This window comes from Cyprinus carpio, chromosome A16, assembly GCF_018340385.1.
Source record: "Cyprinus carpio isolate SPL01 chromosome A16, ASM1834038v1, whole genome shotgun sequence".
NCBI lineage: Eukaryota > Metazoa > Chordata > Actinopteri > Cypriniformes > Cyprinidae > Cyprinus > Cyprinus carpio.
The window spans coordinates 17562180-17575892 of record NC_056587.1 but is presented as its reverse complement, the minus strand read 5'-3'; the positions used below and the strand labels follow the sequence as shown (position 1 = coordinate 17575892).

The following is a 13713-nucleotide window of genomic DNA, read 5'->3' as shown; positions in this document are numbered from 1 at the left end:
AGGTCTGCCGCATGGGTAGATGTAGATCTAACACGAGCGTCGTTCTCTTCTGTGGGATAACCATAACACAGCTTTCTTCTCGTTTCAATTATTCTGATGTGTCTTGGAGAATACATTATTGCAATGGAAAGCAATGGAAAATACAGTATTTTTTGCAATAGAATAGATACTTAGTTCATAAGATATGCATTTTTGAGCCCATCGGTCATATTATGTTTACTACAGGCCAGCCGGTGGTTTAACAGTCTAAAAACTCTCAATATGTATAACATCTATGTTAAATATAAACATCTATGCATTTATTGTTTGCTGTAAACTCCAGCTTGAATGTATCAGTCAGATAAAAGTAAAACCAAATCATATCTCTACTTTTTAGTAATTTTTTTAAACGCTTTTGGGCAAAAGGGACATGATTTCAATGTCTTTAAAACCTGAGCTCAGGACTTTTTTCCCCCCTGAGAATTTTGAATAAATTATAAATATAGCAGTGCAAGTCAAGGTCACATTTTTAAAAGGTTAGTACACCTCCAAAATAGCATTGTCACTTTTTACTCACCATATATCATATTTATTCCATGAAACACAAAAGGAGAGATCTTTGATAATTTTTATATCTCTTTTCCAAAAAAAAAGAATGAAAGAAACAAAGAAAATTAATTTTTTACAGTATATATGAATTTTTGTCATTAACTAGTCACTCTTTGCTAAAAATGAAAGGAAAAAAGCATAAATATTCATATAATTTTTGTCTTAAAAATAGTACATCTTGTGGGCAAAATTTCTGATCTTTTTAAACCATGTGATTGATGAACAGACCAAACTTTACTAAATTTTACTAAAACAGGATATTTGAAACAACATTAGGGTGAGTAAATAATGACAGAATTTAAATTTTTGTTTTAACTATCACTTTATGTCTAGAACACAGTAAATATTTTTTTTTTGCCTCAGAGCCAAAAACCTAATGACCTTAAAGGGCCCCCCAGATGTACGTCCACAATGTTGATGAAAAATATAAATAAAAACTCTAGGATAAATGGCTCTAGGGTGGGAACACTTCTCACCACTGAAGGATCTTATGCAAAGGGCCCTTTTCCTTCACTTCTGTCTGCCCTTCCCTGTCACTTTATTTCTGTATTCTCTATCTCTGTCTCGTTCTGAATGGAAATTATATTTATGAGGTATATGATCCTCTTAATGCCCCCACCCCTCAGAAAACCATAAGCAGATACACCTGGGAGTGTAAGACCAAAGAGGAGCCCAACTGTGAGGTAAGACTTTCAACCCCACAACTCCGCCCAAAGGACAGCAGCTGTCCTTTCATTGTGCTGTTCTCCTGTCAATCAAACTGTAGTGACCAATCCTGGCCCTTCCTGCCATCTTCATCATAGTGAAATCAAACTAATTTTGATACAATGTGGTCCATTTAAATACTTAAAGGGATAGTTCAGCCCAAAATGTAAGTTCTGTCATCATTTACTCACACTCATGTGGTTCCAAACCTGTATGATTTACTTTCTTCTTTTGGTGCACCACAAAAGTACCATAAAAGTCGTCCATTTTGCATTATATTGTTTAGTTTCATATTTGACTTTGTTTTTACCAAAATGATAAAGAGAGAGGTTTTTAGAGATACAGCTACAGTAGAAAGTTATGCAGGTTTGGAACAACATGAGGGTGAGTAATGTCCTTTTAAAGAATATAATAATTTGTCAACTAATATAATAATATGACCTCTAACAAAAAAGGTCACTTACAAATAATAATAGTCCATAAGTGGAATTCACATCTGTGGGTGTATATTGTTTCAACTAGAGTCATTTGCAGAAATATAATATGCCAGTATGAGATCAAGAGTGAGATAAATTCTCCAAATCCTTTCAAGCACTCCATGACCTTCAGACAATACAGGACACCAAAATTGATTGTCTCTTCCGGCCGCTTAGAGCTCATCATCGCAGAGAAAACACTCTTGAAAATGAAATGCATGCTATGAAACAAGGGATCTCTCAAGACAAGAAGGGGAGGGGGGACAAAATGTGGACATTCAGGCCTCTTTAATACCATCAGCTCAGAGATACTGCTCCACGGATCGATATTCGCTTGAGTAAAAGAGCCCGGCTCTGGCTAGCAGCCAAAACACCCTCTTTCTCTTTCTCTCTCTCTCCGTTTCACTCCACACACAGACTTAAACCCTCAGGGAGGGTCTGTGACTTGACAGATGTTTTGGAATGAAATAGAGCATATATAAACTAGAGCGGAAAGGTCAGATAAGTGAAGTGGTAGCTGTATATTCTTCACTCAAGAGATTTTGAATTGACTTAAAGTAACAGGTCAGTTCAGAAATGTCATTTATTCACCATCATGTGTTGTTCCAAACCTGTATACTTTCTTTGATCTGTGGAACACAAAAATAAGACATTTTGAAGAATGTTGGTGAGCAAACCGTTTCAGTTTCCATTGACTTCTGTTATATTTTTGGCCATAGTCAATGGAAACCAAAACTCGTTGGTTGCCAACATTCTTTAAAATATCTTCTTTTGTGTTCCACAAAAGTCAAGCAGGTTTGGAATGACATGAGGGTGATTAAATGATGACAGAATTTCATTTTTGGGTTATCTTTCTTTTTAAAACAACACATGGACCATGGTAATACACCAAAAAAGCTGGATCTGTCCAACCAGTCACTGCAGTTTTGACCTCTATCCTTGCACTTTCCAGATTCAAAATGTATACTATGAAATTTTACTTTATTCACAGAAAATATGTGTGGTGACCCACTGCTCTAGTCCCATGTGTCCTTTGTCCCTCTGTCCACTCCAGTTTTATGCTATAGACCTTGTTCCTATCTTGTCGTCTTAGTGTCCTTCCTCAAAGCTTTGCAGTTTGCTGCAACTGACACTTGTTTAGGTTCTATTTCATTTAAGATACTGCCTTAGAAAGAAGCTAGTTTTTGAAACAGAGCTATATTGTGTATAACACCTAAAATTATGTTTAGTGTATCAATTTCAATGCCTGCAAAATAAAAGATATGTACTTACATGCTATACACCTTTATAAAATATAAATACTACTGTTTGAAAGTCTAGGGTCAGTAAGATTTTATAAAATGTTTTTTAAAAGAAGTCTCTTATGCTCACCAAGGCTTTACTTATTTAATAAAAAAAATACAGTAAAAACTGTAATACTGTGAAATATTATGAAAATTTAAATGAATGGTTTTCAGTTTTAATGTGTTTTAAATGTAATTTATTCCTGTTATGGTAAAGCTGATTTTTCAGCGTCGTTACTACAGTCTTCAGTGTCACACGATCCTTCAGAAATCATTCTAATTTGCTGATAGGCTGCTTAAGAAATATTTCTTATCAATGTTTAAAAATGTTGTGCTGCTTAATATTATTGTGTAAATCATAAAACATTTTTATTCTGAATGGAAAAAAAAAATAATCTTTTGTAGCATTTTAAATGTCTTTACTGTTACTTTTGATCAATTTAATGTGGCCTTGCTGAATAAAAGTATTAATTTATTAAAAAAAAAAAAATCCTGTTGACCCCAAATTTTTGAATGGTAGTGTGTGATTTATAGACATTATTAATCAAGTTGGAATTGTTTTAGTAACTAGGTTTGAGTCACATTATAACTTATCTTGATTGGCTAATACCTGTCAGCATTCTCTCCATTGTTTAACTGTCTAATTAAGCTTCAAATGAAACTAATTAAAAAGTAACACATTGCAGTCCATGGTAAGAACAACATGGTAGCTGCCACTTCTCAGTAATACCATAGCAAAAGTTGACTGGAAGGATGCAAAGAAATAATCATCAGTCACCTCAACCATGACTCTCTTTATATCCAAAGAAAATCCCTCAAACATCTCAAGAGAAGTGTAATCCACCTCATCCAACCACAAATAAAAAGCACATTTTCTAGTTTCATGCCGACGGAACAAAGGACGTCCCTTATCCAGTAACGATGGAGGTGGCGTATCCCCACGTCCTGCCCGAAGTTACAATCTAAGTCATCGCTGAATGGGTAAATCATCTTCAGTTGTCAAAACATGACACACCCGTGCCTTAATCCAACTACACCAAGGGACTAGGACGCCTTATTAACTTCTTTTCCAGAAAACAAGTTTTGCTCAGCTTCGCCTGAAAAAAACATGCTAGCTCTGGATTGAGGGCGTCAGTTATCCCTAAAACCAGTTGTTTGTGTATTTAAGATGATGCAAATCAGCTTTAATTGACTATGAAGCTCAAGTTAGATGATCAAAGGATGTGCAAGTCTTGTATCATTCATTTGTTTCAATTACTGCTCTAATTAAAGGCCACTGAATGGTTATTCCACAGAGAGAGAGAGAGTGCTAGGATTTTGTGCTATGGCAGGTGAGCTCCTCTTAGCAGAGCTCTTGTTTCAGTCCATGGCTTTTCCTGTTCACTGGCGGGACAGGAGTGTGGGATGGGCTGTATGAGCTTTGATGGGTTTGCATGTATGCATGTGTGTCAGGACAGGTGGATCATACAGCCTCCGCTCTGCCCAGAGGAGAAAACAGCCTCAACCACTGATCAAATGCAATCAATTGATTTATTTGATGCAGAATCTGTTCCCACAGTGCTGTCACATTCCAACTATTTGGATGTGATGCCAAAATGTTGGAAATAGTATCTACTAATTTTTTATTATAATTTATATTTATTTTAATTTTTATGTTAACAACTAAATTTATTTGCTAAATATATGAATTTTGTTTTTGGTTTGTTGGAAATTATTTTTAGATATCATACTTAAACAAACATTTTTTTCCCACTGGCAGATACAGTATGTATTTATGTATGTATTTATTTATTTATTTAAAATTTCACATTGCTCAGTTTAAAAAATAAATAAAGTAGTAAGAGACCTACTGAGCAATATGATTTATAGTTATATTAACTTTACAATTGCACAGTATCCTATTTAAAAAACAATTAATTTTAAGAGACATTATGAGCGATGTAATGTGTATTTCTACTTTAACAATTTTATAACTTTACAATTGCACATTATCTAATAGAAAAGCCTAATTTTAGGGATAATTTTTAATGAGCAATATGATTTATTTATTTATTTATTTGTTAACTTTTTCAGCTGCACATTACCCAGTTTAAAAAATGTTATAGTAGGAGATGTGATGAACAATATGATTTATTTATTTATTTTAAATACTTAAAAAATTATTTGATAATTTGCAATTGTAAAGTTAATAAATAAATAAATATTATCCCTCGTAACATCTCCTACACTACTTTAATGGTGTTTTTTTTTTTTTTTTTGTAATTGGAAAAAATAGTACATTATGAGTGTTATTTATTTATTTTTTATTATTTGTTTAATGTTTTTTATATATTTTTTAAATAATTTAACAAATATACAGTTGCACATTTTCTAATTTAAAAAAAAAATTAATAAAAGTAGGAGACGTAATAAACAATATGAGGTTATTGCAGAGGTCTAACATGGGACTATCATTTCTCAGGATGATCCTAATACCCAGAACAAGCTGGAGGACCCCGTGAAGGCCCCCCCACCCAAAGAGGACGAGTCGCTGAACATCCAGAACTCGCTCACCCCTAAGCATGAGAACCATAAGGTGCTGGGCGAGGAGGACTCTTCGGAGGTAAACTCGCTGCAGAACAACATGATGTAGAACAGAAACAAAAGCACCCCACGCAACCACGTCCACGATCACTTAAAGCATCGAGAAGCAGATGTTACGAGCAGCCACACCCACCACACCATCACCACATGACAGAAAACTAAAAAAAAAAAAAAAAGAAAGAAAAAAAGAAAGCCCCTCATACCCACTGAGTCTCCACCTCCTGTCTCACCTCTTGTTGCAGTCTTTTTGCCCTGTAGTCGACCTGCCCCTGACCCAGCCCTTATATATACACACACCTACCCCTGCCTAACTGAATTACGGCATGCGCTGGTGTATATTGTAAAAAAGAAGAAAAAAATAAAACATATTTGAGGTTTCAAATATAAAATGTTGTCATAAAAGAAAAAGCTACTGAGAGGTTTTGATGTTTGTCTGACTAATTCAGTGAGTATGTATAAATATATGAAAAAATGCTTGGATCGATATAAAGAAAAAAAAACACAATGTGTCTTTGTTTTGATGTGATTTCTAATCCTTTGATGTACTTGTTTTATTTTGTACTTTTTTGGGAATATAAACTATGAAGAGAAAAATATCTGACAGTTGTCGAAATAAACCTTTTTAACACTAAAGTCCTTGTCTGCGTGTGGTCCTAGCCTGCGTTTTTTTTTCCCTGGCCAAATGCTGTCTTGCACTCACTATCTCTTGCTTTGCTTGGTGTTGCGCATGGCTTTTTGATACCTGCCCTAAGGTCTGCATCCCTTTAGACCTTCACACTGACGGGGTTGTGCAGAAGCTGGTAAGCCTATCATAAGGTGGGTGACCCCAAATCATGCACATCTTTCTGTTATTCCCTGACAGATATGAATTTGAAATCAATTGCATCAGTTTCTGAGGTGATGGGGATCAGCTAAGACTCATATTAGACTGTTTGTATTAGACATGTCTCTCAGCAATGCAACCTTTTCCAATTTAGTACTGCATAATAAGCATGGCTTATTATAACCTATGCATCTATTGTCAGGGAAAAACTGCATAAATTGTTTCTTTAGTTGTTTTTGCTACACTCGAGGGCTTTAAATAGTCAACCCTGGGTCATTCTATCCCCAGGTAGCAATCCTGGGTTATTGCTACACATTTCATACTGCTCATGGGGTAAATTCATACTGTACATTCCTAAATCCTGGGTTAATGTTATTTGCATATTTGCAATGTCCGTGTCATTGACTGGACAAATGCAGCACATGACCTGTTTATGTAGCATTTTCATATCATAAGACACCTGATTTAAAAAGTCAAAACCTAAGGTTTTTTAAAAAAAATTAAAAAATAAATAAAAGCCTGTTAGTGAATGGACCATAAAGTACGATATCCCTCATAAGTATTTTTCTGCAGTCGGTGCAGCTGTCAAACTGACACTCCAAGATTCCCTTCTCTTATAAATGAGTCACAGGTTCTTTATTGTGGTTTCCTCTTATGAGTTTTTGACGATGAGGTTTGTTTCAGCCCCAAAGCAAAGACTCCTTCACCTAACCACACTAATAGAGAACAAGTTCAATTGAGACCGCCAGCAAATAGGGAGCAGACGCACCACTGAAACAATTTAGTCACTTAGCAGCGCAAGTCAGCCATTATTTTTTATTTATTTTTAATGTAATAATAAATAATAGTATTTTATTAAATTTTTCTGATTTTTTCCAGTCCTGTGTTTTCAGTATCTCAAGGGCCTCTTGTTGGTCTCTATGTATGAATCTGTATTATAATGAATAATAGGGACCACTTCATCCTCTCATTAACAGAGCGACATAAGTACCTTTTCAATGCACCACAGATGCCTATGAAATCAGATCCGGGAACATGCAGGCCCACATAATCACGTCGAGTCTATATGGTAACATTGTCTGTGAAACTCGGTATGTGAAACTTGTTTCTACTTCAATGCTCAAGAGCACTTTGCTTAGTTTTGGCCAAATCTGAGCTAGTGGCAGCTCCACTTATTAAAGCCTTTTTCCTAATCTAATTCCTGCTCGCTGCCATGACAACAGCATATAAGTATCAAAAACAAGGGAGAGTTCACAACATGTGCTACACACACTAAAAATAAAAATCTTCTGTGCCCTGAGGTGGCTCGCAGTCTCTGGCACTGTGAAAAAGGACACAGTACTAATGTCCCCAGCCACTCAAATCAAATCAAAACCAGCTCGATCTCACCACCTCTCTAGAATCCTTTCACTGCTTTCTCTCCCGCCCCTTCCTTTTTCTGCCATGTTGATCCTCATGCAAATGCAATTCTGGGGGTGTAATAGTCACAGAAACACATTCTGATAGTATGGCTCATTGCTAGATTAAGGAAAGGCTGGTCAATCTCTGCTTAAATTTTTTGTCACTCAAGTGGAACAGTGTACAGCGAAATAGAAGATTCTGCATTTTCTTGAAAAAGCTCTCTTTTATGGACAAAACTCATTTACATACAAGTAGCCTCAAATTTGGACACTTAAGCCCAAGTATATACTTTAAAAATGTTTGTTATTCTGAAAAAAGTAACTGATTTATTTAAATCAATAATTTAAAATAAAGAATTTTTGAATTCTATTCTATTATTCTATTTATTATACTATGTTTTATTTTATATATAATGTAATAATGTAATAAAACAGTTGCCTTATTATTATACACATACATAGTTGTACTTATTTTTATATTATATATTATTGATATAATATTGTATTTTATTGAATTTTTTATGTCAACTGTTTTATTTAGTGTTGTTAACCACAAATAAAATAAATAAACAAAAAAATAATTTATATATATATAAAACAGTTGGCTTATTCAAAATTAAGGTATTTTTTATATGATATAATTGTAGATGCACATATTTATATATATATATATATATATATATATATATATATATATATATATATATATATATATATATATATATATATATATATATATATATATATATATATATATACACACACACACACACACATAAAATTAAGATTATATATATGTTTAAGAGAAATTACACAAATAGTTAAGTTAGATCTGACAAAGGTCGGATTTCATTTGTTTTAAGATGACATTTGGTTTGTTATATTTAATGCAATGGCATTTATACATTAAAATAAGGCCTAAGTCTCCAAATGCTTTTGGGGCCACTAAACATGCTCTAGACTGTTCTGTAGAATCAGAAGTACACTACATCATATAATTTGCTTTTAATTCTTCTTGCTTCTTTACACCAATGAAGCTTGACCTAAATGTGACAGAAAGCAATTCTCCAACTGGCACATAATTAACTCTGTATGTATATTATAAATCAATCCGTTTTTCCTTCTGCGTCAAGTGCTGTGTGAGGGAGAACATTTCATACTGAGGTGTGCCAATATCCGCCTCCACCAGCATGGGTACATGGATGCGGCATCCCTGCTTCCCCATTGGCTACAGATACGGTGGAACGATGAGATACAGATCTCAGACAGAGTTCACCCATTGGCCATTAGAAATATGAGGACACAAGCGTGCACACACACACAAACATTCAGTGCATTGGTTTAGTAGATTTAGTTTGTGTGGGTTCATAGAAACACGCTGAACTAATAAGGAATGCTTAAGATTATTAATGAGGCCTTTGGAATGTGGGCTGAGAAGCCTTTATAATGGAAATGGGCCTGACAGATTATGGCCCAAAAGCTAAAATACACCCACACCCCGCTTTCCCCAAGTGTGATTTGTCCTGCTGAGTTTGGCACGTCCTTTTGATGTTGAACAGCTCGTGAGGTCAGGAAGCAGGTGCAGGAAAGTGAAACTCACGGAAACATGTCTAGGTCACATTTCACCCTAAAATAAAATTTTTAAAAAATTATATAAAATAATACTTTATTTTACAGTTCACTTTAATGTAATGCCTCCAGACAATTGTTTTTATTTTATTATTAAGTTATTGGGTAATTTTTTTAAAAATTGGTTATGTTAATGCACTATAATTTTATGTTATTTTATTTTATAAGTTTACTAACATCGAATTCAAGAGTTTGATCCCCACGTAAATCATGAATTGATAAAAATTTAAACCTTGAATCCAATGTAACTGTTCCATTGTGAGTGAACTGTAATGAAAATAATTTATGTACACAAAATTCAAAATGTCACATAAAATGTTAATGGTCATGAAACAGAATTTTCCTAAGCAAAATATAATGTCACATTTCTTTAATTTCTTTTTTTGTTGTTTTTTTTTTTTTTTTTTTGGTTGGTTGGGGTGGTGTTTGAAATGAAATGTGATGTTTTTGACAGTTTTCATGAGATTTTTTCAAATATAGACTATACAATAATTTGATTGGAGGAAAGATGATCATGTCTTTATAGGACACATTTTAACGCATACATTGTGTGCCAATGGAAATGTGCTTTGTGCACCTCTCTTTGCATGTGTTCTCTTTGCAGAGACGAATGACAATTGACGTGGAGCTTCACCTTCCCAAAAAGGCCAAAGTCCTAACAAAGCCCAACCCATTAGTCCATTATGATGTGTTCCTCTATAAAGTGGCCAAATCACCAGCGTATGGCAGGGAAAAGCACAGGGTGAGATGGGACGACTGTAATATTGTGTCTATGAGTCTCCCTCCTACAGCCCCACCAGCACACGCTCACTGCCTGCAATCATCCACGGGAGGACCTCACAAGAACATCCCACGAACTCTGAGCAGAGACTATGACCAGCATAAGCAGTCATGCTTTAGTTATCCTTATGGTGCTTGAACAACACTGTAAGAATGGAGACTTCCATACAGACTTTCATACTGGCCTAAAGGTGCTCAGATAGTAAATATGTAGTATCAGCTGAATGTAATGTGGTAAGATAAGGTGGTTTCTTTAGAGAAACCATTCTCTTGATGCTAATTAAATGCACTGTACCGTAATGCATGAAATACACAGCAAATGTTTTTCCAAAAAAGATGGTCGCTGAGCTGAGAAAAATTAACATCTCTTGGGAATTTATCATCACCAGATTGTTTAGAAAAACCTTTTAAACAGATCACCTCTTGTTTTTTGCACACATATATTTTTGTAATTTATTGCATGGTAATCAGGTTGAGAAAATGAATAAATGCTAACACATTTTCCTCTGCGAATTAAAACACAATAAAAGCCTGCAAGAAAATCCAGAAGACAATCCATGACAAATTTGTTTATGAAACTTAAAAGAGCTTTACGTGTTTGAATTAAAATTCAAAGCAGGTCCACTGCATAAGGACCTCATTTAAGCTGACGTGGTGTGCTTAAGGTAACAGAGTCTATGAAGTTCTTATAGTCTTATGGTAGGTACCCCTACAACCCCAGAGCCGAGGTATGTGTGAGTGTGAACAATGACGTGTGGTTAAAAGGGGTCTCCGCAATACCAAAAACAACAGAGCCATCTCTTGAACCACAGGGAGCTCCTGGGCCTCTTTGTGTCACATGGGATTAAATTAGCACGGTCCATTAGCTTCTCAGTGACACAAAGATTCTATGGCCTGCCAGTGAAACATACCCACACACTTGGTGTCAGAGTTTTGTTTCTCACATGGTCTCTTTTTACATATTTGTTTTTCATAAATCACAGAAAAACACTGATATTCTCTACAGTTAATGTAACTATTGGGCATCTAATTATTAAACTGTCAAGAAAGAAGTACTTAAGTGAACAGTCCACCATGATGCAAACGTTTATTTGTCAGCAACAGTACTTGTCAACAGTGAAATCAATTCTGTAAAAATAGCAAAAAATAAAAACAAATATAGGGGAGAGTGGGGTGAGCCACAACTTTTTTCTAGGCAACCTTAAACAAAATAGGTGATGTGACCACAAATATACCATGTGACTGAGAGAAGCCCTTGGAATATTTGGTAAGTAAAAAAAAATTTTTTTTTTTGCTGTTCAAAGTGATTTTTGTGTGTTCAAGGACTCATGCTTCTTGTGTCTGAAAAAACATCCGCCTCCACCAGCATGGGTACATGGATGCGGCATCCCTGCTTCCCCATTGGCTACAGATACAGTGGAACGATGAGATACAGATCTCAGACAGAGTTCACCCATTGGCCATTAGAAATATGAGGACACAAGCGTGCACACACACACAAACATTCAGTGCATTGGTTTAGTAGATTTAGTTTGTGTGGGTTCATAGAAACACGCTGAACTAATAAGGAATGCTTAAGATTATTAATGAGGCCTTTGGAATGTGGGCTGAGAAGCCTTTATAATGGAAATGGGCCTGACAGATTATGGCCCAAAAGCTAAAAATACACCCACACCCCGCTTTCCCCCCCAAGTGTGATTTGTCCTGCTGAGTTTGGCACGTCCTTTTGATGTTGAACAGCTCGTGAGGTCAGGAAGCAGGTGCAGGAAAGTGAAACTCACGGAAACATGTCTAGGTCACATTTCACCCTAAAATAAAAATTTTAAAAAATTATATAAAATAATACTTTATTTTACAGTTCACTTTAATGTAATGCCTCCAGACAATTGTTTTATTTTATTATTAAGTTATTGGGTAATTTTTTTAAAAATTGGTTATGTTAATGCACTATAATTTTATGTTATTTTATTTTATAAGTTTACTAACATCGAATTCAAGAGTTTGATCCCCACGTAAATCATGAATTGATAAAAATTTTAACCTTGAATCCAATGTAACTGTTCCATTGTGAGTGAACTGTAATGAAAATAATTTATGTACACAAAATTCAAAATGTCACATAAAATGTTAATGGTCATGAAAACAGAATTTTCCTAAGCAAAATATAATGTCACATTTCTTTAATTTCTTTTTTTGTTGTTGTTTTTTTTTTTTTTTTTTTGGTTGGGGTGGTGTTTGAAATGAAATGTGATGTTTTTGACAGTTTTCATGAGATTCTTTCAAATATAGACTATACAATAATTTGATTGGAGGAAAGATGATCATGTCTTTATAGGACACATTTTAACGCATACATTGTGTGCCAATGGAAATGTGCTTTGTGCACCTCTCTTTGCATGTGTTCTCTTTGCAGAGACGAATGACAATTGACGTGGAGCTTCACCTTCCCAAAAAGGCCAAAGTCCTAACAAAGCCCAACCCATTAGTCCATTATGATGTGTTCCTCTATAAAGTGGCCAAATCACCAGCGTATGGCAGGGAAAAGCACAGGGTGAGATGGGACGACTGTAAATATTGTGTCTATGAGTCTCCCTCCTACAGCCCCACCAGCACACGCTCACTGCCTGCAATCATCCACGGGAGGACCTCACAAGAACATCCCACGAACTCTGAGCAGAGACTATGACCAGCATAAGCAGTCATGCTTTAGTTATCCTCATGGTGCTTGAACAACACTGTAAGAATGGAGACTTCCATACAGACTTTCATACTGGCCTAAAGGTGCTCAGATAGTAAATATGTAGTATCAGCTGAATGTAATATGGTAAGATAAGGTGGTTTCTTTGGAGAAAACATTCTCTTGATGCTAATTAAATGCACTGTACCGTAATGCATGAAATACACAGCAAATGTTTTTCCAAAAAAGATGGTCGCTGAGCTAAGAAAAATTAACATCTCTGGGTATTTATCATCACCAGATTGTTTAGAAAAACCTTTTAAACAGATCACCTCTTGTTTTTTGCACACATATATTTTTATAATTTATTGCATGGTAATCAGGTTGAGAAAATGAATAAACGCTAACACATTTTCCTCTGCGAATTAAAACACAATAAAAGCCTGCAAGAAAATCCAGAAGACAATCCATGACAAATTTGTTTATGAAACTTAAAAGAGCTTTACGTGTTTGAATTAAAATTCAAAGCAGGTCCACTGCATAAGGACCTCATTTAAGCTGACGTGGTGTGCTTAAGGTAACAGAGTCTATGAAGTTCTTATAGTCTTATGGTAGGTACCCCTACAACCCCAGAGCCGAGGTATGTGTGAGTGTGAACAATGACGTGTGGTTTTTAAAAGGGGTCTCCGCAATACCAAAAACAACAGAGCCATCTCTTGAACCACAGGGAGCTCCTGGGCCTCTTTGTGTCACATGGGATTAAATTAGC

The 13713-nt window shown here is 35.2% G+C and overlaps 1 protein-coding gene across 8 annotated transcripts in view; it reads left to right on the top strand.

The window, feature by feature from the left end:
* The window catches only part of LOC109057919 (chondroitin sulfate proteoglycan 5-like), a 40254-nt gene extending 33986 nt beyond the window's left edge, over nt 1–6268 (top strand). For 6 of the 8 annotated variants that reach the window (XM_042773044.1, XM_042773045.1, XM_042773043.1 and 3 more), the window contains one exon: nt 5514–6268. In XM_042773044.1, coding sequence (XP_042628978.1) covers nt 5514–5684 — 171 coding nt within the window. In that variant the 3' untranslated portion in view covers nt 5685–6268. Of the gene's footprint in view, nt 1–1214; nt 1272–5513 lie in introns of all 8 variants that reach the window. The other 2 variants (XM_042773041.1, XM_042773040.1) reach the window with 1 other exon arrangement.
* Nucleotides 6269–13713: the final 7445 nt, after the last annotated feature.